Source organism: Eubalaena glacialis, chromosome 19 (assembly GCF_028564815.1).
Source record: "Eubalaena glacialis isolate mEubGla1 chromosome 19, mEubGla1.1.hap2.+ XY, whole genome shotgun sequence".
Classification (NCBI taxonomy): Eukaryota; Metazoa; Chordata; class Mammalia; order Artiodactyla; family Balaenidae; genus Eubalaena; species Eubalaena glacialis.
In genome coordinates this window covers 45,878,005-45,901,389 of record NC_083734.1, presented here as the reverse complement: position 1 = coordinate 45,901,389, position 23,385 = coordinate 45,878,005, and the positions used below count along the sequence as shown (strand labels likewise).

General features: G+C 52.8%; 1 protein-coding gene across 6 annotated transcripts in view; it reads left to right on the top strand.

Annotated features, from left to right (window-relative positions):
* The window catches only part of ARHGAP23 (Rho GTPase activating protein 23), a 72,107-nt gene that overhangs the window by 37,516 nt on the left and 11,206 nt on the right, over positions 1-23,385 (top strand). For 5 of the 6 annotated variants that reach the window (XM_061175719.1, XM_061175720.1, XM_061175723.1 and 2 more), the window contains 10 exons: positions 491-634; positions 5,590-5,907; positions 7,180-7,241; positions 7,506-7,636; positions 8,283-8,404; positions 10,003-10,158; positions 15,052-15,130; positions 17,620-17,693; positions 17,964-18,053; positions 19,106-19,231. In XM_061175719.1, coding sequence (XP_061031702.1) covers positions 491-634; positions 5,590-5,907; positions 7,180-7,241; positions 7,506-7,636; positions 8,283-8,404; positions 10,003-10,158; positions 15,052-15,130; positions 17,620-17,693; positions 17,964-18,053; positions 19,106-19,231 — 1,302 coding nt within the window. The remainder of the gene's footprint in view (positions 1-490; positions 635-5,589; positions 5,908-7,179; positions 7,242-7,505; positions 7,637-8,282; positions 8,405-10,002; positions 10,159-15,051; positions 15,131-17,619; positions 17,694-17,963; positions 18,054-19,105; positions 19,232-23,385) is intronic. The other variant, XM_061175721.1, reaches the window with a different exon arrangement.

Genomic DNA, 23,385 nt, shown 5'->3' with positions numbered 1-23,385 from the left:
GATACTGTCACCTGGCTTATTCCTTATCACATCCTCTGCTTACTTAACTCTCCCTTGACCTGTCACCTCTATTGCTGGAGTCCTGCTGACACTATCACTTCCTCTGTTTAACTCCTTGTGGACATGACTACCTGCTCCACTAACTCAGTCTTTGTTGATGTTCCCACTTCCTCTGTTTATGTAGCTCCATGTGGACACAATCACTTCCTCTGTTTCCTTAGTTCCTTCAAGTCTATAAAGTTAAGCATGGTGAGGCATGTGGCCTGCAGGTCATAGCCTTTCCTCCTTTCTGGCTTCCCCATCATATATGTCTCATGACCTCAACACAGATGGGTCAGAGAGGGTAAGCAAGGCCCATGAGGCCACACAGCACAGCAGAGCGTAGCACAGGCATATGCCAGGCCCTTGTGGCTGCAAATGGTCCATGGGGTTTCTGAGACGCTGGCACTGTGGGAGCCACCCTAAATTGCCCTCTGTCGTCTCTCTGCAGTCCTTGGATAGCTGGGGCACTTCCGAAGATGCTGACGCTCCTTCCAAGCGACACTCAACCTCTGACCTCTCAGACGCAACCTTCAGCGACATCAGGAGAGAAGGCTGGTTGTATTATAAGCAGGTCCTCACCAAGAAGGGGAAGGTAAGATGGCTGGAGGAATGAGCTGGAGGTGGATGGAAGCTGGCTCCAGCAGAACTCCCAGCTTTTCCTACACCCACCCTCTGGAGCTAAGGAGAGCCAGCTGAGGCTGCAGCCTGAGGGGTAGAGGTTAGATGCTAGGAAGAACTTCCTGGGGGTCCTAAAGAACTCATGAAAAAGAGTTAACCAGAGAGATGGTCTTTGCTGTAGGGTGGATCTGATCAAGTTGTGCTTGGAATTCTGACAGAACCATCCCATGGTTGATCCTTGGTTGGCAGATCACCCCCAAAATGGCCACTGGGGCTCATGGAAAATGAGAGAGCAAGGCCAGGGTGATTCTTTTAGGGGAGCTGAAGCCCCAAAAGAAAGCAGAGGTGAGCCTTTTCAAGGCCAGCAAAGGTTTTAGTCTTCATCCTAAGGGCAACTAAAAGCCCCTGGGGCCTCTTGCACTGGGCTTCCTGGGGGGTGAATTAAGAGAGGGCCAGAGGGAGGCAAGAAGACCAGTTCAGGGCCGCCACAGAGATCCAGGTGAGAGATGAAGGGGGCTTGGGCCTGGGGCCGGGAGATAAGCAGGATCCCAAGGGGCGAAGGTGGGGCCCCTGGGTCCATGGAGCACAATCCCAGGTTCCAGGCAGCAGAAGAGGGAGGAGGAGGCCGCCCGACTGCTGTCACCCGAGCAGCCCAGGCAAAGTGGAGCAGAGCGGTTAGCATGAACCTGGGCTTGGCTCCTGACCGTGCCACGAGTTGCTGGGGGAGCTTGTTTGGCTCACCTACCAGTTGCCTCGTATGTAAATGGAGCAAATAATAATCACTAGCTCATACACCTTTGCTGAGGATTAAATGAGATGATCTAAGCAAAAAGAGCTTACCCAGTGCCTGGCCCCCGGGAGCAGCTATTCTGCTTATTGCTATTATTTGAATTTTTCACCGTGCCTTCTAGGGGTCTTGTACCTGAAAAGAACATAAGCTTTGAAGTCAGACAGACTTGGAATTCCCGCCCAGCCACTTATCAAGCATAAGGCTTTGGGCAACCCCCTTAACATCTGAGCTTCACTTTTCTGATCTGTAAGATGGGGACAGTGTTATTCTACTCCAAGGGCCAGTGTGAGGGTGAAGTGAGAAGTGTAGTCCAGGCAGGACCGGCACTCATCTGTGCCCTCGTCCAGCCCGCCCTGCTCCAATTCTCCGTTTAGGTTCCGGGGATTCAGTGGTGAGGGAGCCAGGCCAATCCTGCCCTGCTGGGGTTCATGCTGGGCAGAGAAAGCATTTGTTGCTTACCAGTTACCAGTGCTTGACTGCTGTGATGGGGGAGTTCAGGGGAGCGGCATATAGTAGCATATGACCCTGACCTCAGCAGGGTGGGGGGGGGGCTGTCTGGAAGGCTGTGAAGGGTGTGTGGGAGTCCACAAAGCAGGGAGGTGGGGGTGTGGTCTGACGGGGGAGATGCCCTCCTGCACAGCTAGGAGAAGGGTGGCAGGGGGTGCTGGGCAGCTGGGAGCCAGGGCAGGAGACGGAAGCTGGGTGGGGAGTCGGGCGCCTGGGCGTGGGCGCATCGCTCAGGGTGAGCCTTTGCAGGCATTTAAAGGGTGGGGGGTGGGGGGTGTGAGACCAGGAGGCAAGTGTTGCTTCTGTGACAGGAGGAGACAAGGCCATTGCTGCTGTCCAGGTGAGCGAGGGGAGTGGGACCAAGGGGAGGGGACAACTTAGAGAGATTCAGGGGTAAGGAAAGCCTGGGCGGGCTGAGGGCTGGGAGGTGAGAGAGGATGGAGGAGGTTCCTGGGGTCCCAGCTTGGGCTGTGGGGGCTGTGAGTGGTGGGACCCTTCCCGGAGCCACAGGGCACCGGAGGGGCAGGTCTGGGGAGAGGAAGCCAAGAGGTTCCTTTGGGGCCTATGGAGTCCGAGGGCCCTGGCGCATACTTCTGTGGAAGTGTCCTGACAACAGAGGCTCTGAGGGTGTGGCATTGGGAGGGAGGTCCACCTGGGGAGGGCATTTGTCCATCAGAGAGGGCACAAGCACCTGCAGCCATGGGCGCGGGAACACTGAGGGAGAAAGCAAGAGACGGCCGGGCCTCGGGAGGAAGTGGGGGATGGAGACCAAGGAGGAGGAGCCAGGTGTGGACAAAGACTTCCAGCCCAAGGCTTGAGCCCTTCGGAGGGCCTGGTGACAACTGCTGACTTCTGCCTGCCACATAGCCTGCCCCCAGCTCTGGGTGGCCTCTGGCAGCCCAGCCGCAGTGTTTCCTGGGCAGGGAGAGGAGCTGGCCCCTTCCTGCTCACTGGCCGGTTCTGAAGGAGAGGGCTTTCCACTCCCATCTGGTCTCTCGGTCTGTCCAGGGTCCTGATCGCCAGCCAGATGTTGTCTGCTTCAGCAAGTCCAGCCTCTCCCCGCCCCCAGCTCCCAGTCTCTTTTGGAGACCACTGACTGTCAGGCAGAGGAGGGGCTGGGTGGGTATGACCCATCCCTGCAGCCACAGGCCCAGCATTTGAGCTGGATGCGACTTGGAGACCAGCTGGCTCACCTCTTGTTTTTTCCAGTAGGGCATACTGATGCTAGGGGAGGGGGCCTGACTTATCCAAGGTCACCTAGCTGGTTCAGTCTCAAAGGGGCACCCTTGTCACCACCTCACTCCGGCACTAAACTTCTCCTGGAGGGCCCTACTGTCTCCTGCTCTGAACGTCCCTGCCTGGGTCCAGCAGGTATGTGATGATGGGCAGGGTTCATGGCCGGATGTGGCTGTGTTCACCTGCCAGCCATGAAGTCTCCTCATCTGGTTTGCTCTGAAGATAGAAGCTTGGGCTGGGTGTGGAGTCGTAGGTGGGCCGTGAGCCAGAGGAAAGGAGCCCTTGATCTGATGGGGGAGATGGAACCCCCGCCTGCAGGGTGTTCCAAGGCCGATTAATTCAGTTATTCAATAAATATTGATGAGCACTTACCCTGTGCCAGCATGGCTCTAGGCCCTGGAGTATGGAGGTGAGAGGGCAGACGAGCTCCCTGCGCCAGGAGCTTTCCCTATACTGGAGAAAGCCACCCACAGCCAGTAACCTGAGACTGCAGTGGGCACTCAGGGAATATGAACAGGGTGATGTGATTGCCTTCAAGTTGGGAGGAAGCGCGGAGCTGCCGTTAGGGGAAAAATGCTTAGAGGCAGTCTCGCTGAGGAGGTGATGTTGATGACCTTGAGCTCAGACCTTAAGGGTGAGAAGGAAGCAGCCACGTGAAGAAGCAAGAGAAGGGGCTCTGGGCAGAAGGAATAGCACGTGCAAAGGCCCCGGGAAAGGAAAGGCTTGGCTTGTTCACTGGAAAAGCCCCCTGTGTCTCGACATCGTGAGAAAGAAAGAGGGATGGGTTAGGAGAGGCAGGGACCAGATCACAACAGAGCTTAGATTTGATTCCAAGGGCGATGGGAAGCCATGAGAGGGCACTAAGCAGGGGAGAGACAGGACTTCGTTTACATTTTCAAATGGTCACTGCAGCTGCTGCGTGGAGAATAGGTTGCAGGAAGGAGAGTGGAGCCTGGGAAGGTTCGTGCAGTGGTCCAGGCAAGAGGTGTTGATGGTGTGGGCAAGGTGGTGGCAGGAAAGATGGAGACAGGTGATATTTTGGAAGCAGAACAGTTGTGATTTCCTGACGGGTTGGATGTCAAGGGTGAAGAACGAGGAGGAGTCAAGGGCAGCTCCCAAGTTTCTGGGCAACTGGGTGGATTTACTGAGCTGGAAAAGATGGAGGTGGGGGTGGAGAACAGGTTTGATGGGGAAAATCAAGGGCCCCATAGTGAGCAAGCAGCACCTGCAGTGCCCGTGGGACATGCAAATGGAGACACTGAGCAGACAGTTGGAGGTACCGGAGTGTGGCTCGGGGGAGATGCTGGGCCAGGGCTACATCTGGGCATCACCGTCAGCAGACAGACAGGATTGAAAGCCATGGGTGTGGATGGCGTCATGGGGGAGGCATGCAGGAGGAGGAGGGCCGAGGACAAAGTTCTGGAGCTCCCCTTCTTTAGGGCAGGCACTGTCAGCCTCAGCACTGTTGACATTTTGGACCAGATGATTCTTTCCTGTGGGGCTGTCCTGGGCATCCGACATGTTTAGCAGCATCCTTGGCCTCTACCCACTAGATGCCATAGCATTTCCCCAGGTGCGACAACTGAAAATGTCTTCAGACAAATGTCCCCTGGCGGCTCTTCGCCCTGCTTGAGAACCGCTGGTGTAGAGGATGTTGGGTGGAGGGGACCAGAGAAGGAGCCAGCGGAGTTAAGAGGAAAACCACGAACCGTGGGGTCCTGGGTGCCAAGAGAGAGTTTGGAGAGGGAAGAAGTGACCGCTAGCTGGGTCATATGCCACCAAGAGGCTAAGCAAAGGGCTGAGAAGTGCCCAGACGCTGCCACTGGCTTTGGCAACATGGCGGCTGGGTGACCTGGTGAGCAGCTTCCCAGGAAGGGGATACTGAGTGGAGTCTTGAGTGCGAGGCAAAGAAGCGGGGAGAGCAAGTGTGGCTGACAACTTTTGACTAGCTTTGCCCGGAGCGAAGCAGTATGTGGACCAGGAATGGCTTAGCAGGATTTTATGTAAGGTGGGTCAAGTTTGGTGGGGGGGGGGGGCGGGGGGGGACCGATTGCCCTGTGGAGCCCCCTGCTGGTTCTCTGGGGCATTGCCAACGGCAGAGGAGCGTTAAAGAGAAGGTTGGGGACCCTCTGCGGGGACTGAGAACGATGGGTACGGGTGTCCAGGCCGGTGAGGGGCTGAGAGACTTGGGGGACTGTGGGCAGGAGGCTGCCCCAGGTGCCGGCGGGAGTGGAGCAGGGGGCTCCCGGCGGCCAGTGGGGTGGTGTCCCCACTGCTGTCCACTGTCTGCAGCGCCTAGGGCCCCCCTTGGGCTCTGGGGGCGGGGAGGAGGGCAGGCCTGGCCTCTCACCCCCTCCCCCTTCCCTCTCTCCCCCTCTCCCCGTGTCTCCCTGCAGAAAGCGGGCGGCGGCCTGCGCCAGTGGAAGCGGGTGTACGCCGCGCTGCGGGCGCGCTCGCTCTCGCTGAGCAAGGAGCGGCGGGAGCCCGGGCCGGCGGCGGCGGGGGCGGCGGCGGCCGTCGCAGGTGAGGACGAGGCGGCGCCCGTCTGCATCGGCTCCTGCCTGGTGGACATCTCCTACAGCGAGACCAAGAGGAGGCACGTGTTCCGGCTGACCACCGCTGACTTCTGTGAATATCTCTTTCAGGCTGAGGACCGGGATGACATGCTGGGCTGGATCAGAGCGATCCGAGAGAACAGCAGGGCCGAGGGCGAGGTGAGGGCCCCGCCCGGCCCCAGCCGGGCCAGGGAGGGCAGGGCAGGCCCCGGGCGCCTCTCACCTGCCGGGATCCTCCCTTCACCGCTCTGAACCTCAGTCCCCTCCTGCATAAAATGGGCTGACAGGAGTACACACCTTGCAACTGTGCCCTCCAAGGGTTTGGTGTGAAGAGACGATGCTTGGGGCAGTGGCTCACAGAGGACCTGGCGTCTTTAGTGTTCCATGACTGGCAGGAACAATAATAGCTGTAGGAATGACAGTAATTGTTATTATCATCATCGTTATGACTGCCTTGGGCAGGCTCTGGCACAGAGAGGTCAGCTCCCGGCCAACCTCAGCCTCTTGCTGGAGGTTTGGGAGGCGGGGGTCTCTTATGGAATTATTACAGAAAGGGGTGCCCCTGGGCCAAAACTGTGGCTGGCCTCTCTGACAGGGCTGGCCTGTCTGCAGGGGCACAAACACATTGACCTTGGGAGGAGGCCAAGAGGATTGGCCTTTGGCAGCAGGCAGCAGGGGCTGAGCCAAGGGCTTTGGCAGGGACTCCAGGAGCATTTTAAATGGCGCCCCCTCCTGGGCACCTGCAGCTGCACACTAGGAGCCTGGGCTGGGCTTTCTGCCTCCGCCCACCCCCCTCCACCAGGTGCCTCTGCCCACCTGCACAGAGTTATGTGGGGGTCCTGGGCTTGGCGGCTGGTCTCTGCCAAGAGGATGGTGTGGCTTGGGCCCTGGTCCAGACGTGCAACTGCTCTGGCCACAGGTAGAGGGGTGCTAGTGCACGCTGAGGACACCATCTCACTGAACCAGGCTCTGCCTCCCCAGGACATTGTCGTTCCTCACTGCAAGGAGGAAAGCACGAGAAATTTGGGGCCCTTTTCTGGGGGGACTGGCTGGGCTGTCCCCGACAGGCACTATCTGAGGGTCCCAAGTCACCTTCATTATTGCAATAGCTGCCCCTCATGGGGCACCTCATCTGTGCCTTGCCAGGACTACGTGCATAATTCCGCACCCTGACCCTGAGGTTGCCATGTTGTCTCCCCGTGTTACTGCCGAGGAGACTGAGGCTCAGAGAGGCTAAGGGGTTACCCCAGGTCACAGAGCTGGTGAGGGGGTGCTCGGGAGTCCAGCCCTGGTCTTTCTCGCTCCAGGGTCTGTACCCTTCAGCTGGCAGGTGGAGGAGAGGGGAGGCGAGGCCGAGGCAGGGGCCAGGGAGCCCTGGGTGGGCTGGCCATGGGCACTGATGGGGTCTGCTTTCTCTTCCCCCTCCTCCAGGACCCCGGCTGTGCCAACCAAGCTCTGATCAGCAAGAAGCTTAATGATTATCGCAAAGTGAGGTGAGGCCCAGCCCTCATGGAGCAGTCCTGGCCATGGGGTGGGAGACACCTTGGGCAGAGGTCGTCCTCCTGGCCCACCTTCAGACCTGAGGGTGGCCCCAGAATTGCCCTCTGCTGGGGGCAGGGAGGGTGGCAGGGGCATTGAGGCCTCCAGTCCCCAGAAGGGCATGGAGGGGATGGAGGGGAGGTCCGAAGAGGTGGGAGGCCAGGGCAGGTGGCATGCTGGGTCACCCCAGTGAAGACCTCTCCCCTCTTCCCACACAGCCATAGCTCTGGGCCCAAAGCTGATTCCTCCCCCAAAGGCTCTCGTGGCCTGGGGGGCCTCAAGTCTGAGTTCCTCAAACAGAGTACGGCACGTGGCCTCAGGACTCAGGACCAGCCTGCAGGGAGCAAGGGTAGGAAGGTGGCTGCTAAGGGGGTGGTGTGCACCCATGCGTGGGGAGGGGGAGTCAGCCTGTGGGTCTGCATGGGAGCGGAGGGCCTGTGTGTGTGTGTCAGGCGGTGTGTGTGCCTGTGGGTGTGTGCCACGGTTATCCTCGTGTGTCTGCCCATGTGTGCATGCCTGTGAGGGTCTGGGGGCCCCCAGGGTCTCAGGGCTAGAAGGGCCCAGAGCCTGATTTCCCTCCATGACATCCCAGCTGTGTGGTCCTGCAGTCTCCTTGTGTCCCTTCAGGAGCAGGAGCCTCATCCTGTCTGCAGGTGGCCTTTTCCATCTTCACACACTTTTGGCCATTAGAGAGTTCTTCCTTCGGTTGTACCAGAATCTATGGCTCCCACCTTGTTGTTTTAGCCATGCAGAAGTCCTTATATCACTCTGAGGCCTCTCTCCTCCAGGGTAGGCACCCTCATCTCTTCGGCCTTCTCTGCTGGGATATTATAATTTACCATCAGCCCTCAGCATCCCGGTTGCTTCTCTGACGGAGTCCCCATAAGTCCAGTGTGTGAATGTGGTGTGTGAGTGTGTGTGACCTAGTGTGGTGGCTGCCCCTCCCTGGGCCCCCAGCTCACACTGCCTCTCTCTCTTGCCTTCCCCAACCCCAGATGACAGTGTCTCCACCCCCAAAACCCCCTGGGGCATCAACATCATCAAGAAGAACAAGAAGGCAGCCCCCAGGGCATTTGGGGTCCGACTGGAGGAGTGCCAGCCAGCCACAGAGAACCAGGTGGGTTCCCGCCATGCTCCAGAGCCAGCAGGGAAGTGGGGAGACCGAGGCACAGAGGGTCAGAGCTGCAAGGGACTTTGGAACCAGCTCTCCACCGCGTGTTACAGACACAGCTGGGGAAGCAGCCCTGCGAGGGAGCCTCAGAGTTGAGACAGAGCCCAGAATCCCTGACTCCCAGCTGGTGCTCCTTCTTAGATCATGGCGAGGCTTTGCTGCGATTTCTGCTCCCAGACCGGAGACAGTGAGAGTCTTAGTAACCACCAGAACCCCTGGGGTTCTGGCCTTGCACTGCCCCCATCTTGTCCTCCCTACCTCTGGCCCACTGGTGGAGAATGCTGTTCTTTTTTTCTTTTATTGAACTGTAGTTGCTGTACAATATGATATAGGTTACAGGTGTACAATGTAGTGATTCACAGTTTTTAAAGGTTATACTCCATTTATAGTTATTATAAAATATTGGCTATATTCCCTGTGTTGTACAGTATATCCTTGTAGCTTATTTTCTGCCTAATAGTTTGTACCTCTTAATTCCCTAGCCCTATACTTCCCCTCCCCTCTTTCCTCTCCCCACTGATAACCACTAGTTTGTTCTCTATATCTGTGAGTCTGCTTCTTTTTTGTCATATTCACTAGTTTGTTTTATTTTTTAGATTCCACATATAAATGATATCATACAGTATTTGTCTTTTTCTCTCTGACTTATTTCATGTAGCATAATGCCCTCCAAGTCCGTCCATGTTGCTACAAATGGCAAAATTTCATTCTTTTTTATGACTGGGTAGTATTCCATTGTGTATATATATAGATATCTATATATAGATATCTATATATGTCACATCTCCTTTATCCATTCGTCTTTGATGGACATTTAGTTTGCTTCCATATCTTGGCAATTGTAAATAATATTGCTGTGAACACTGGGGTGCACGTATCTTTTCGAATTAGTGTTTTTGTTTTTTTTGGATATATACCGAGGAGTGGAATTGCTGGGTCATATGGTAGCTCTATTTTTAGTTTTTTTGAGAAACCTCCATACTGTTTTCCACAGTGGCTGCACCAATTTACATTCCCACCAACAGTGTACGAGGGTTCCCTTTTCTCCACATCCTCGCCAACATTTGTTATTTGTGGTCTTTTTGATGACAACCATTCTGACAGGTGTGAACTGATATCTCATTGTGGTTTTGATTTGCATTTCCCTGATGACTGGCGATGTTGAGCATCTTTTCATGGGCCTCTTGGCCATCTGCATTTCCTCTTTGGAAAAATGTCTATTCAGTTCTTCTGCCCATTTTTTTAATCGGATCTTTGTATTTTTTTTTTTTTTTTTTTTTTTGACCGTGTCTCGCGGCTTGTGGGATCTTAGTTCCCTGACCAGGGATCGAACCTGGGCCCCCAGCAGTGGAAGTGCAGAGTCCTAACCACTGGACCGCCAGGGAATTCCCAGGTCGTTTGTATTTCAGATGTTAAGTTGTATGAGCTGTTTATGTATGTTGGCTATTAACCCCTTATTAGTCGGTCATATCATTTGCAAGTATTTTCTCCCAGAGAATGCTGTTCTTACTCTTCCTAACACTCATGCCCTGCTGTGTCCCCAGCGTGTCCCCCTGATCGTGGCTGCATGCTGTCGCATTGTGGAGGCACGGGGGCTGGAGTCCACGGGCATTTACCGGGTGCCAGGCAACAACGCAGTGGTGTCCAGCCTGCAGGAGCAGCTCAACCGTGGCCCCGGGGACATCAACCTGCAGGATGAGGTGAGTGCGACTGGGAGGCGTCGATCTATGGAAGGGGGGCCAATGTGGTGGTGTCTGTTGTGTTCATTGTACCCTGTGGTGTGCCTGGCACTGGGTCAGGGCCCCAAGGTGGGCAAGACGCAACTTGCCTTTGCAGGCCAGCCGTGGGGAAGGGCATCACCCCAGCTGCAGCCATGGCCTGAGAGCCCGGAGACAGAGGCTGGCAGGTGACAGTTTTTTGGGCCTTGAGGATGAATAGAGTCCACGAAAAGCCAGCGAAAGCCAGGAAAGGACACTCCAGGTGCAGGGAACAGCCTGGGGAAAGGCGTGGGCCCCTAAGGTTTGCCGGCAGTCACCATACCTTCTCTGTAAAGGGCCAGGTAGCAAGTATTCCAGGGCTTTGGTTACCACATGGTCTGTTGCAAACCCTCTTCTTCCTTATCCTCTTCCTTCTCTTCCTTCTTTTTCTTCACAATCTTTTAAAGATGCAAAACCCATTCTTAGCTCAAGGGCCACACAAAAACAGGTCGTTGGCTGGATTTGACCTATGGGCCAAGGTTTGCAGACACCTGGTTAGAAGGGGAGTATATGGTGTTTGCTGGAGCGGCCAGCAACGTGGGTGGCTGTTCAGATGAGACAAGAGCAGCTCGTGAAGGGATCTGACAACCACACAAGAGTTTGCTGCAGGTTATAGTAACTATAAATGGAATATAACCTTTAAAAATTGTGAATCACTATGCTGTACCCCTGAAACTTATATAGTACTGTACATCAACTAGAACTCAATTTTAAAAAAAGGTGTGTTTAGAGCAGGAAAAAAAAATTACATACCGGGGCTCTGGTTCCAGTTAAGATAGAGCAAGCACACTCTGTCCAATCTTTCCTACTGATTACATCTAAAAATCCTGGACAGAACATATAAAGTAACTATCAAATAACTCTGAAAAGTGGATAACAGCAGACCAAGGAGGTAGAGTGCAGCATTCCAAAGAAGATCTAGGCTGTCTAATGCAGACTCTTGAAATGTTTGTCCTGTCTAAAAATGTTTCCGTACTTTCACTACAACTCGTCATTTCTGCTATAGAGAGAAATGTTAATATCTCTAAACAGTGTTCACAATCCTCTTTTGGAGAATTCTGGATTCTTCCAGAATTCTGGTCTAACAATCATCTCCTCTTTCTCTTGTGCTGTGAACTGAATCGTGTCCTCCCAAAATTTATACGTTGAAGCCCTAACTCCCAAGATGAGTGTATTTGGAGATAGGGCCGATTAGGGGGTAATTAAGGTTAAATGAAGTCATAAAGTCAGGGCCCTGGTACGGTAGGATTAGTGTCCTTGTGAAAGGAGACACCAGAGAGCTCCCTGCCTCACCTGCTCCATCTTGTAAGGACACAGCAAGAAGGTGACTGCCTGCAAACCAGGAAGGGAGCCCTCATCAAAAACTGAATGGGCCGGCACCTTGTTCTTAGATTTCCCAGCCTCCAGAGTTGTGAGAAAAGAAATTTCTGTTGCTTAAGCCAAAAAAAAAAGAAAAGAGTTTGCAGCACGTTATATGTCAATTATATCTCAGTAAAGCTGGGGAAAATATCCAAATAAATATTTCAATAAAAAAAAAAGAGTTTGCAGCAGGGCCAGTGTTTCCCAGAACCCCAAGGTTCCCCAGAGGTGCTGTGGGAGGCCAGGACCCCCCATCCTTACTTGAACTAGAGTAACCTGCTTTGCTCTGTCTGCTTTTTTATGTTGGTTTTTTTCATATTGGGTTTTCACGTATCATTTCACTTGACAAAAAGCGCTCTGCTGGAAAAGATGTTTTGCAAAACCATGGATCTGGACAGTGAAGTCCCATGAGTCAACAGTACTCTGAAGCTGTATGTGAAAATGTAAGATAGTCTTCCTGTCCTTGGGAAGGAGCTAGGGAGACAAGATGAGTACGTGTGAAATAGTGGACAAGAGAAAAAGCTGGTTCTCATCAAGGACCAGATTGTTTGATGAGGAAGGAGAGGATGCTGGGGACTGGAGCAGGTGTTTGAATCTTTGAAGGATGACTAGGAAGGGGCAGGTGAATAGGAAGGCAGTCCAGGCAGCGGGTGATGGCATTTTCCAAAATCCCAGAGAAGGGTCTGAGTGTCAGGACAGAGAATGGACCCACCTCCTGGGCTTGGCAGTGGAGAGGGTGAGGCCCAGGGCAGGGGACAGAGGGCTTTTGATGGCTTCACTAAAGCCTTTGACCTTGAGCCAATGGACAATAGGGAGCCTTTGATGGTTCTTCAGCTGGGGAGGCATAAATGAGAGTAGGGTTTGAGAAAGTAGTGCTTTAGCTTATGCCTAATGGACACGAACGAGGGAGGCCCAGAGCAGGGCATCTAGGGAAGAAATTACCGATATTGTGGGAGGGGTCAGGAGGTCTTGGTGGTCCCAGGGGGAGGGGGTAAGGAGGATGGGAGCAGCTCTAGGAGTTGGCTGCATGAGAGGAAGGAAGGAGAGGTAGGAAAGAGCCAAAAGTTTGAGCTGCAGACTGGTGGTATCTGTCCCTGGCAGACCTGGGGAGTAGGGCAGGAGAGGGAGGATGTGTCAGGTAGGGACCGCATTGGACTTGGAGTGGTGGTAAGTCACCCATATGAGGGTGATGCATAATCAGGCACTAGACCGAGGGTGAATTGGGGAGTGCGCGCGGGTCACGCTGGGGCACAGAGGTGAGACGATGGAGGGAGCTGCCGTCTGGGGAGAGGGAGGGCATGGGGACTGCAAGGGCCAGGCTCTGAGTGGGACAGAAGGAGAGGGCAGCTCAGGTGAGGCTGGGGATGGGGGTGCAGATGCTTAGGCATAGGAGGGGGTCAAGAGGGACAGGGCAATTCTGGGATCTAATGTACAGCATGGTGACTATAAATATTGTATACCTGAAATATGCTAAGCTATTAGACCTTAAGTATTCCTACCACAAAATAAAAGGTAAATGTGAGGTGATAAGTGGTTTAATCTGCTTGATTGTGTGAATCATTACACAGTGTACAGATTTATCAAATCAATCACATTGTATATCTTAAATATATACAATTTTTATCTGTTAATTATACCTCAATAAAGGTGGAGTAAGTAACAACAACAAAACAACAAAAATGGCATTATCACCATCTATAATTTGTTTGTGAAATTCATCTTTTGTTGAAAAATCTAGAGTTCATATATTTTTTATTGCTCTTTTTATTTCATGGTATCGATATTCCACAAATAATTTATGTATTCTTTAGTAGTTAAGCATTTCAGTTGTTTCCAGTCTTTAGCCTTGATAAATTTTTCTCCAATGGAGGGAAAGAAAAAAAGAAGGACAGGGCAAGGCCTTGGGTTTGGCAGCTGGGAGATGAGAAGAGCCCACACATCAAGGCCAGGAGGCAGTGGAGGGAGGTGGGCAGGAGCCCACACTGGGTGTGCACATTAGCTGGGCCTCATCCAGGGAGAAGAGGGACCAGGGTGGGGCTGTGCCGTGTGTGTTGGGTGTGTGATTTTGTCTCAAACATCAGTTTGTGTAATTTGTCATGGGGAGTGCTAGAAGTTAAGCGTTCTCATTGAGCCTATGGATGGTTTGGCATTAAGCTGTGGACCCATGGTAATGAGTGTGTATATTGTTGAGTTGTGTGTCTTTGTTGGGGGTATTCTGTTGCTTTCTGGACATGAGTTATTCTGAGCAGTTCCTTTCAAGGGAGTTATCCTTGACTTTGTGCAGGCTGATGGTGCCCCCTGGTGGACAGGAGAGACACTGACCCGGCCATTCTTTATTCATTCTTGTATTCAACAACCATTTATTTAGATCAGAGTTTCTCAACCTTGACCCTTTGGGCAGAATAATTCTTTTTTGTGGGAGGTTATCCTGTGCACTGGAGGAAGTTTAGAAGTATCCCTGGCCTCTGTCCACTAGATGCCGGTGGCCCCCCCCGCGCCCCCCCCCTCCCGCCCCGCTTGTGAAAACCAAACGGTTCCACACACTGCTAAACGTCCCTGGGGGGCTGAGTCGCCCTGGTTGAGAATTCATGATTTAGACCATTTAAGTGCCAGGCTAATAGGGCTGGCTAGGTGATAGGAACGCAGTGGGAATAAAACAGACAGGATCCCTGCCCCTCATGTGGCTTACAGATCCGCCAGGGAAACAGGCAGGAACAAGGAAACTAATGCATACAGTAATGATCAACTGCGGTAAGTGCCACAGAAGAAAAAACGTCAGGGCTGTGCTACAGATGGCAGGCCATGGTGATGGTGGCTGTGCTGCGATGGTCAGGTCAGGGGAGGCCTCTCCGAAGATGTTTAGATTCGGGAGGAGCCAGTCATGGGAAGGGCAGGGGGAGGCGAGTTCTAGTGGAGGGAACCAGCCAGTGCAAAGGGCCCGAGACAGGAAGCCGCCAGGCATGAACGTGAGCTGTGTCATGGATGAGGAGAGGGGTCCGAGGATGTCTCCCCTAAGTGGGGGGGCGCTGGGAAGCAGGAGTTGGCACCAGCAGGCCTAATGGAGGTCTAGTGGGCAGGCTCGTGTGGGGATGGGTTTTGCTCACCTCTGTCCCCCACAGTGCCTGCACCAGGGAAGGGACCTGCTCCTTTCTCTGCGTGGACGAATGTCCGAGCCCACTGGGCTGGCTGGAGCAGGGGGGCGCTGGGGCCAGGTGGTGGAGGGGCTAGGACCTAGCTGGGGGCTCTGTTCTACTGTGATGAGTCTTCTTAGCCCAGACAGCCCTGGTCTGGGGAGATCTGGCTATGAGTGGATCCCAGGGAGGGCCCGAGCCGGGCCAGACTGGGCTCTAGGGCTGGACCGGCATGGAGGTGTGGGCACCTGGGCGGGGTCTGGCTGGCTCTGAACCTGGGGGCGTGCGGGTTCGGGCACCTGGGCAGGGCCCTACCTGTGGCCTGACGTCATTGCCCCCTCCGCAGCGCTGGCAAGACCTCAACGTGATCAGCAGCCTGCTCAAGTCCTTCTTCCGAAAGCTACCTGAGCCTCTTTTCACCGATGGTGAGTAGGGGGTGGAAGTGGAGGATGGGAGGAGGATGGGAGGATGGGAGGATACCTGTCTATGCTGCAGCCTGACCACTTTTTAAATTGGGTGTGTTGGTTTTACTTTTGGGGTTTTTGTTTTAATACAAAAGAAACACACGCTTGTAAAAAACTTAGGTAGTACAGATACGAAATCAAGTAAACACAAGGGTCCCTGTCATCCTCCCATTCCCTGTCCGCAGAGGTTATCCTAACACTTTCTGAGCATTTACTATGTGCCAGGCACTACTCCTTACAACTCCATGAGGTAGGTACTATTATTTCCACTCTGTAGGTGAGGAAACTACGGCTCAGAGAGGTTAAGTGACTTGCCCAAGGTCACAGAGGTTGTAAGTGTCAGAGCCAGGGTTCAGCCCCAGGCATCTGGCTCCAGAGCCCAGCTCTTGACCATTTGCTGAGCTACTTATTAACAGTGCATTGCGTTTCCTTCCAGACCCTCTTACACGTGTGACAAAGATACACACGCAAATGTAGGGCTTGAAGTTGGGCGGGTTCAGTGGCGCACTGGTAAATGTTTCACATCTGGCTCTCAAGGGAAAAAAGCCGTGATGTGTAGCATTTTCCAGTTTCCATGGTATAAATACTCCCACCACGGCTTATTTCAAGCTCCCGATTTGCTATCACCTACATGAAAGACAAACACAACTGGTTGTCAGGAGCCCATGCGAGCGAGCGGCTCCAGCACACCACTGCTTGAGTCCTTAACAGAAGGAGGCTTATAATTTTGAGATTCATTCGTGTCAGTACAAAGAGCTCTACCTCATTCTTCTTTAAATCAACCACATAGTTTTTCATAGCCTGAATAGACTGTAATTTGTCTAATCACTCCCTTACTGCTGGGTATTTAGGTTGTCTTCGCATTTTTGCTATTTCGAAACGTGTTACAGTGACTTTCCTTGACTACGTTCCTGCACACCTGGACCAGGGTCCTGGTGGTGGATTCATAGACATGGAATTGCTGGGTTAAAGTCCTGGAAAACATTTTGAAAGCTAAAGTCAAGTTGTACTCTGGGGAGGCGGCCCTAGTTCACACTCCCAGTAGCAGCGTAAGAGATTTTGCTTCCCTACATCCCCATCGGCACTGGATGTTATTAATATTTAAACTTTTGCTGATTGGAGAGAGAACACGGCATCTCACTATTGTTACCATTTTCATTTCTGTCATTACTAAGAGATTAACTATCTTTTCATTAGTTTATTGGCCTGTACCGTTTCCTCTGTAGCTGCTCGTTCAGACTATCTGCCCATTTTGCTACTGGGTTCTTGGTCTTTTTTCCTATTGATTTGTAGGAGATGAGCTCTTTGTACATTATGGATATTAACCCTTTATTAGTTTTTGTAAATATTTGCTCGTGGTCTGCCATTGCCTTTTAACTTCTCAGTATAGAAATTGAAAACAGTTATTTTATGTATAGTCAAGCTGTTAACCGTTAATGGATTCTGTATCTCATGTTTAAGAATGCCTTATGATTATAAAAGTATTTTCTTATTTTTCCCCAATATTTTAATAACTTTTGTTTTCGGCTCTGTCATGCAATTGAATTTGTTTGTGTATTATGTGAGCTAGAAATGGATTTATTTTCCCAACAAGATAACTGACTTGAAGTGCTGCCTTTATCTGTCCTGATCCTTCATCACCTGCCTTAGCTGTGCTGTCTTTTTAGTATATTTCAGTACCTAACAGGGCAAATCCTCCCTCATCATTCTTCCAGATGAATTTTAGGATAAACTTAACACATCCCATTTTTAAAAATAATTAATTAATTAATTTATTTATGGCTGTGTTGGGTCTTCGTTTCTGTGCGAGGGCTTTCTCTAGTTGCGGCAAGCGGGGGCCACTCTTCATCGTGATGCGCGGGCCTCTCACTGTCGCGGCCTCTCTTGTTGCGGAGCACAGGCTCCACACGTGCAGGCTCAGTAATCGTGGCTCACGGGCCCAGTCGCTCCGCGGCATGTGGGATCTTCCCAGACCAGGGCTTGAACCCGTGTCCCCTGCATTGGCAGGCAGATTCTCAACCACTGCGCCACCAGGGAAGCCCCACATCCCATTTTTTAAAGTTCCCCATGGACTTTTTCTGAAGGGAGTTGGGGGAATGCTGACACAGAGGGGGAGGGGTATTTGGAGGCTGAAAGACCCTCCCTCTTTCTGGATAACCTTCTCTTTTCTCTTCCAACCTTGTGGTGTCCTTGTCCTGGAGGCTGAGGCAGGGACCCCTTTTCCAGGATCAGCAGGCAGCTGAGGTCTTATTTCTTCCCAAACGAACACACCTGGGCTATCCCAGGTCAGGTGCGCACCTGAGGGCAGCTGTGGTGCATTTGGTCACGTGAACACAAGGCCACAGAGTCCCCCCCAAACTGGGACAGCCTCGGCACAAAACACTGACCTCCCAGCAGGGCCTCCTCAGCCTGGAGGCCCACCTCTCTAAAGAGTTCTCACTGTGTTCTAGACAAATACAATGACTTCATCGAGGCCAATCGCATTGAAGACTCGAGGGAGCGGATGCAGACTCTGCGGAAGCTGGTAAGGAGGGGGGTGCTGTTAGGCAAAGGGCAGACTGGACGGGGCGAGCACCACTGCCCCAGGCGCCCGAGCCCTGTGCCACCACTTCCCTCTGTGACCTCAGCAAGCCCTTCTCCCCTCACGGCCTCAGTTTCTCCATCTATACGAGGGGGGCAGTTAGAGGGTGGATTCCAGACCCCCTGAGATATGGCAGCGGAGCCCCTTTGGGGTATGGTGGGGAGGCGGAGGTCATCACAGCCTGGTCCCACGCCCCTTCTTTCTCCCACCCAGATCCGGGATCTCCCAGGACATTACTATGAAACACTCAAATTCCTCGTGAGCCATCTGAAGACCATAGCTGACCACTCGGAGAAAAACAAGGTGGGTGGAGGCCCTGATGTGAAGTGTGGGGGAGGGAAGCCTACCGGGGTCTCCTCCGCATATTCTTTTTTTTTTTTTTTTTTTAATAAATTTATTTATTTTTGGCTGTGTTGGGTCTTTGTTGCTGCGTGCGGGCTTTCTCTAGTTGCATCCAGCGGGGGCTACTCTTTGTTGTGGTGTGCGGGCTTCTCCTTGCGGTGGCTTCTCTTGTAGCGGAGCACGGGCTCTAGGTGCGCAGGCTTCCGTAGTTGTGGCACATGGGCTCAGTAGTTGTGGCTCACGGGCTCTAGAGCACAGGCTCAGTAGTTGTGGCACACGGGCTTAGTTGCTCTGCGGCGTGTGGGATCTTCCCAGACCAGGGCTTGAACCCGTGTCCCCTGCACTGGCAGGCGGATTCTTAACCACTGCGCCACCAGGGAAGTCCCTCTCAGCATATTCTAAGCTCCTCCAGTTTAGATAATCTCAAGCCCCTCTGGCCATGCCCTCCTCCTTAAGGGTTGTTCTGTCCCCACCCCTTCCCTGCATACTGGCCAGTGCTTCTCCCTGGAGAGCCATCTCCTGAATTTCTGAGGGTCTTCCAGAGGCAGAGAGCCTCAGACCCCTGGGTCTGATGGAGATCTATCCTCTGATCTAGCTCAGATCCCTTGTGTTGCCTTTTCCTAAGCAAACCCCTTATATCTTCTGATTCTGCAGTGGAGGGGTGGGGGAAATGCGAGGAGGTATAGGATTTCTCCCGGTCCTAAAACACCCTTGGAACTTCCAATGGGTCCTCACTCTGGCTTCTCCCACTGCTAGCAAGCATAGTGTGGGTGTGCAGGTGGGGAACTGCCCCTGAGTGTCGGGCCTGGGGTGAGTGTGGCTGAAAGCTGGCCTGTTCTCTACTTACCAGGCACCTCCATCCCCGGCAAGGAGGCATCTGGCCCCTAAGCCAGGGTCAGCTCAGGATGGGGTCTGGCTGGGGGCCTGAGGGCCCAGAGTGAGGGAGGCCTGGGGGGCTGGGAGTCAGAGCTCACAGGGGTGTTGACGCTGACCCGCTTCCCTCCCCTGCCCAGATGGAGCCCCGGAACCTGGCCCTAGTCTTCGGGCCAACGCTGGTGAGGACGTCCGAGGACAACATGGCGGACATGGTGACCCACATGCCTGACCGCTACAAGATTGTAGAGACGCTGATCCAGCACGTAAGCAGCTGCCCTGGCCCAAGTCCCCCTGGGCACCTGGCTCCCGCTTGCCTGGGTGGATGTGCTCAGGGAAGGATGAGGCAGCTGAATAAAATGCTGCTGAGATGGTGGATGCCCTTCAGAAGCAGTAGGCTGTGTTTTAAGGCCAGATGGGAATGGGTCCTGAATCCCTGTCTTTCCAGGATATTGCATCCCCAGCAGGAGAATCAGGCTCTGAGCTTCCAAGATGCATGTGAGGGTCGGAGGGAGGAGGAAGGTCAGGGAAAGGTGCTGCCGGGTTGGAGGGCAGAAGGGGTGAAAGAAGGGATGCCTTCAGAAGGTGGCCCCCAGGAGAGGTGTCCTGGCAGAAACGGGCAGACAGGTGCAGAGGTAGGGACAGAGCTCTCCCTGCAGGCCCACTGAGACTTCAGGGAGAAAATGGTGATGCCCGGGATAGGGGGAGGCGGATGTCGCAGGGCGGATGATGGGCTGGGGCAGGATCCTGGCTGCATGTTCAGTGTGTCTTGGGCTGGTCACCTTTCTCTCACGGCTTCCTGGAGGCCCCAAGAGCCTGGTGTTTCTAAGGATTCATATTGTTATCTACCACGGGATGAGAACCCAGAGGGGCCAGCAGAGGGCGCAGGAGACCTTGGTTTTCCAGAGCCAGACCCAGGGCAGCACCACCCACTCTGGGGCCCTCAGGGATGTTTTTATGAATCATAAATTTTTCCATTTCCAGATCTTGGTGTGGCCTGTGGTCTAGTCCACAAAGAATGGAACCAGAACCCTCCTGCCAGGAGAAATAAGATTGGCAGCTGGTCAAGGGAAGGGAAACCTCAGCCTTCCCCACCTCATAGACACTTTAGGGAAGGGAAACCAGGTCATGTTACTCCCATTTTACAGATGAGGAAACTGGGGGACTCAGAGAGGCAAAGTGATTTGCTCAAGGTCACACAGCTAATAAGTAGCAGCCCCAGGATTTTAAGCCAGGACTGTCTGACCAAAGCCTGTGCTTTACTCCCCAGCCAACTGGGAGGTCTGACTCCTGGGGGCTTTGGAGTGAGGGAGATTGGTCAGAGTTAGCCAAGTGAGGCCATGGGTAGACTTTGGTTATGCTGGCTGGCCTTGTCTGCTTGTTTCCTTCCTTCACCACGTGTCAGGGCTCTGAGCCATAGGAGGGTATGTCGAGGCCTGTTTGCACTCTAACATTGGGACCACCAGCCCGGAGGCCCACTCCAAAGCTGTTGGGGAGGCCAGGGCTGGTAAGCAATGTCAGGGATCCTGATGTGGCCTTGGTCTGGGGAAGCTATCTCTCTTGGAAAAGTTCAGCTCCCCAAACCAACAGGGAGCCATCGGGGTCCCCATGAGTGTATGCTTTGGGCGGGGGGCAGTGGGGAAGAGAGGCTCCTAGCGAAGCTAGGAGTGAAGCCCTGGCTCCTAGTGAAGTCCCAGGAAGCCCAAGGCCTGCGGTCAGCTGGGATGTCAGGAACAGCAGTCTTCAGGGAGAAGGAAGGCCCAGAGTGTGTCCACTTACCCTCCCCTAGGGTCCCGGGGGAAGTCCCCAGCCAACGGCGGCTCCTTCTCTTGGCAGGGTCGGGGGATACGGAGCGCATCAGTCTCCTTCATAGGTGTGATCCCAGCACCAAGCCTAGAGCCTGGCGCATGGCGGACACTCAGTGTTTGTTGAATGAATGAATTGCTGTTGAGGTTATGCCAGTCTGGGCTTTCCCACTGAGGGATTCCTTCCTGGGAACTAACTGAGCGTGCAACCCTCCATTCTCTGCCCGCTTGGCATTAGAACATAATCAGCCCTGGACTATTGTCGAGGGAATGAGCTACCCCCTCAATTCACATTGAGCCCACTGAGCCCGCCCACCTAAGAGGCTCTGTAGCCAGGGATCAGTGTAGTCACGAGCTCAGGCAGGGTGGGACTTGTGACAGAGACTGCTCCGGCTCTGGCCCTGAGCCCCTGGCCAGTCATTGGACGGTTGGAGTTCATGGGTGACATGACCTCCTGCTGGGAGTTTCAGCTGCAACTGTCACCTGGCCTCCCTGCCTAGGACTCCTGGTTTCTGTGGAACTCTAGGACAGCAGAGCTGGAAGGGGCCTTAAGGCAGCAGACCTGACCTTGCATTGTACAGAGGGTGGAAACTGAGGCATAAAGAGGAGCAGTGACTTGCCCGGGGTCACACAGCAAGATAATGGCAGAGTGGAGATGAGCAAACCCGGGGGTTCAGCTGCCCTTCAGCAAGTCAGCAGCCAGCTCATACTCATGTTTACTTAGTCAGTTGGAACCCAAACAAAGACCATGCCAAGGCATTTGTTCATTTATTCACTCGGCGCACGTGGTGATTCCTACTATGTGTGCCCTGGGATTTCTCAGCCTGGCACTAGTGACCTTTGGGGCCAGATCATTCTTCTTTGTTGGGGGCTGTCCTGTGGCTTATAGCATGTTTAGCAGCATCTCTTGGCCAGATACCAGGAGCATCCCTCCACTTGTGACAACTGAAAATGTCTCTGGACATTGCCAAATGCCCCCTCGGGGGGCAGAGTCGCCCCAGTTGAGAAGCACTGGTGTAGAGGTTCAGGGCACTGTCTCTTGAGCCAGCCTGCCCAAGGTTGAACCCTGGCTGTGCTCCTTATATGCTGTGGGACCCTGGACAATACTTATTCTTTTTGTGCCTCCATTTCCTCACCTGTAAAGTGGAGATAACAATAGTACTTACCTCACAATGTTATTGTGAGGGTTGCACGAGTTGTTATCTGTAAGGCACTTAAAATGGTGCCTGGCAGGTAGTGTTATATAAGAGTTAGCTATTGGAATTCCTTGGTGGTCCAGTGGTTAGGACTCCACACCCTCACTGCCAGGGGCCCAGGTTCGATCCCTTGTCGGGGAACTAAGATCCCACAAGCTGCACGGCATGCCACCCCCCCACCAAAAAAAAAAGTTAACTATCATCATCACCACCACCACCATCATCGTCATTCCATTCCAGATACAAATGCAGGTGCTGGGAGCACAGAGATGAATGGAACTCAGGCCCTGCTCTGAAGACATCACTTCTTCATGCTCTGGGCTATGTCCAGGGAAGCCCCATGGAAAGACCCAACCCAGCCCTGGGTGTAGAGCTGGGACTATAGTCAGGGAGTTTTTGAAAGACACAAAGAATTTAGCCAGGCAGAGAAGGGAGAACAAACATTCCAGGCAGAGGGAACAGCATGGGCAAAAGCAGGGTGGCATGAGCTAGCATGAATTCTTCCAGAGAACCATGGGCCACCCGGAAGCTTCCTGTAGACTTCCAGGTTCCCAGAGCACTTTTAGGTTCCCTCAAACCCGAGTTAGAGGCTGGCTTCTTGGGGCTCCCCCTGGTCAGCCTGTCTCCGGGGACTGCACCTTTTATTAATAATAGCTAACATTTATTATACATTAATGCGTTGTACTAAATGTTTTACATATGGTATTTCTTTTTTGTTTTTTTAAATTGAGATGTAATTGACATACAACATTATATTAGTTTCAGGTGTATAACATAATGATTCAATATTTGTATAGATTGTGAAATTATCAGCACAATAAGTCTAGTTAACATCCATCACCACACACAGAGACAAGTTTTTTTTTCTTGTGATGAGAACTTTCAAGATCTACTCTCTTTGCAACTTTCAAATGTACAGTAGAGTGTTATTAGCTATAGTCACCATGATGTACATTACATCCCCAGGACTTGCTCATTTTATAACTGGGAGTTTGTACCTTTTGACTGCCTTCACTCATCTCAACCACCCTCCACCCCCTCACCTCTGGCAACCACCAGTCTGTTGTCTGCATCTATGAACTTGGATAATTTGGGGGTTTCTTATGCCACATATAAGTGAGATCATACAGTATTTGTCTCTCTCTGTCTTGTTTCACTTTAGCATAATGCCCTCAAGTTTTATCCATGTTGTTGCAAATGGCAAGATTTCCTTTTTTTAATTGTTGAATAATATTCTACTGCATATATGTGTGTGTGTGTGTGTATATATATACACACACATACAGTATATGCACATTTTCTTTATCCATTCATCCATCGATGGACACTTAGGTTGCGTCCATGTCTTGGCTATGGTGAATAATGCTGCAACGAACATGGGGACGCATGTATGTTTTCAAGTTAGTGTTTTTGTTTCCT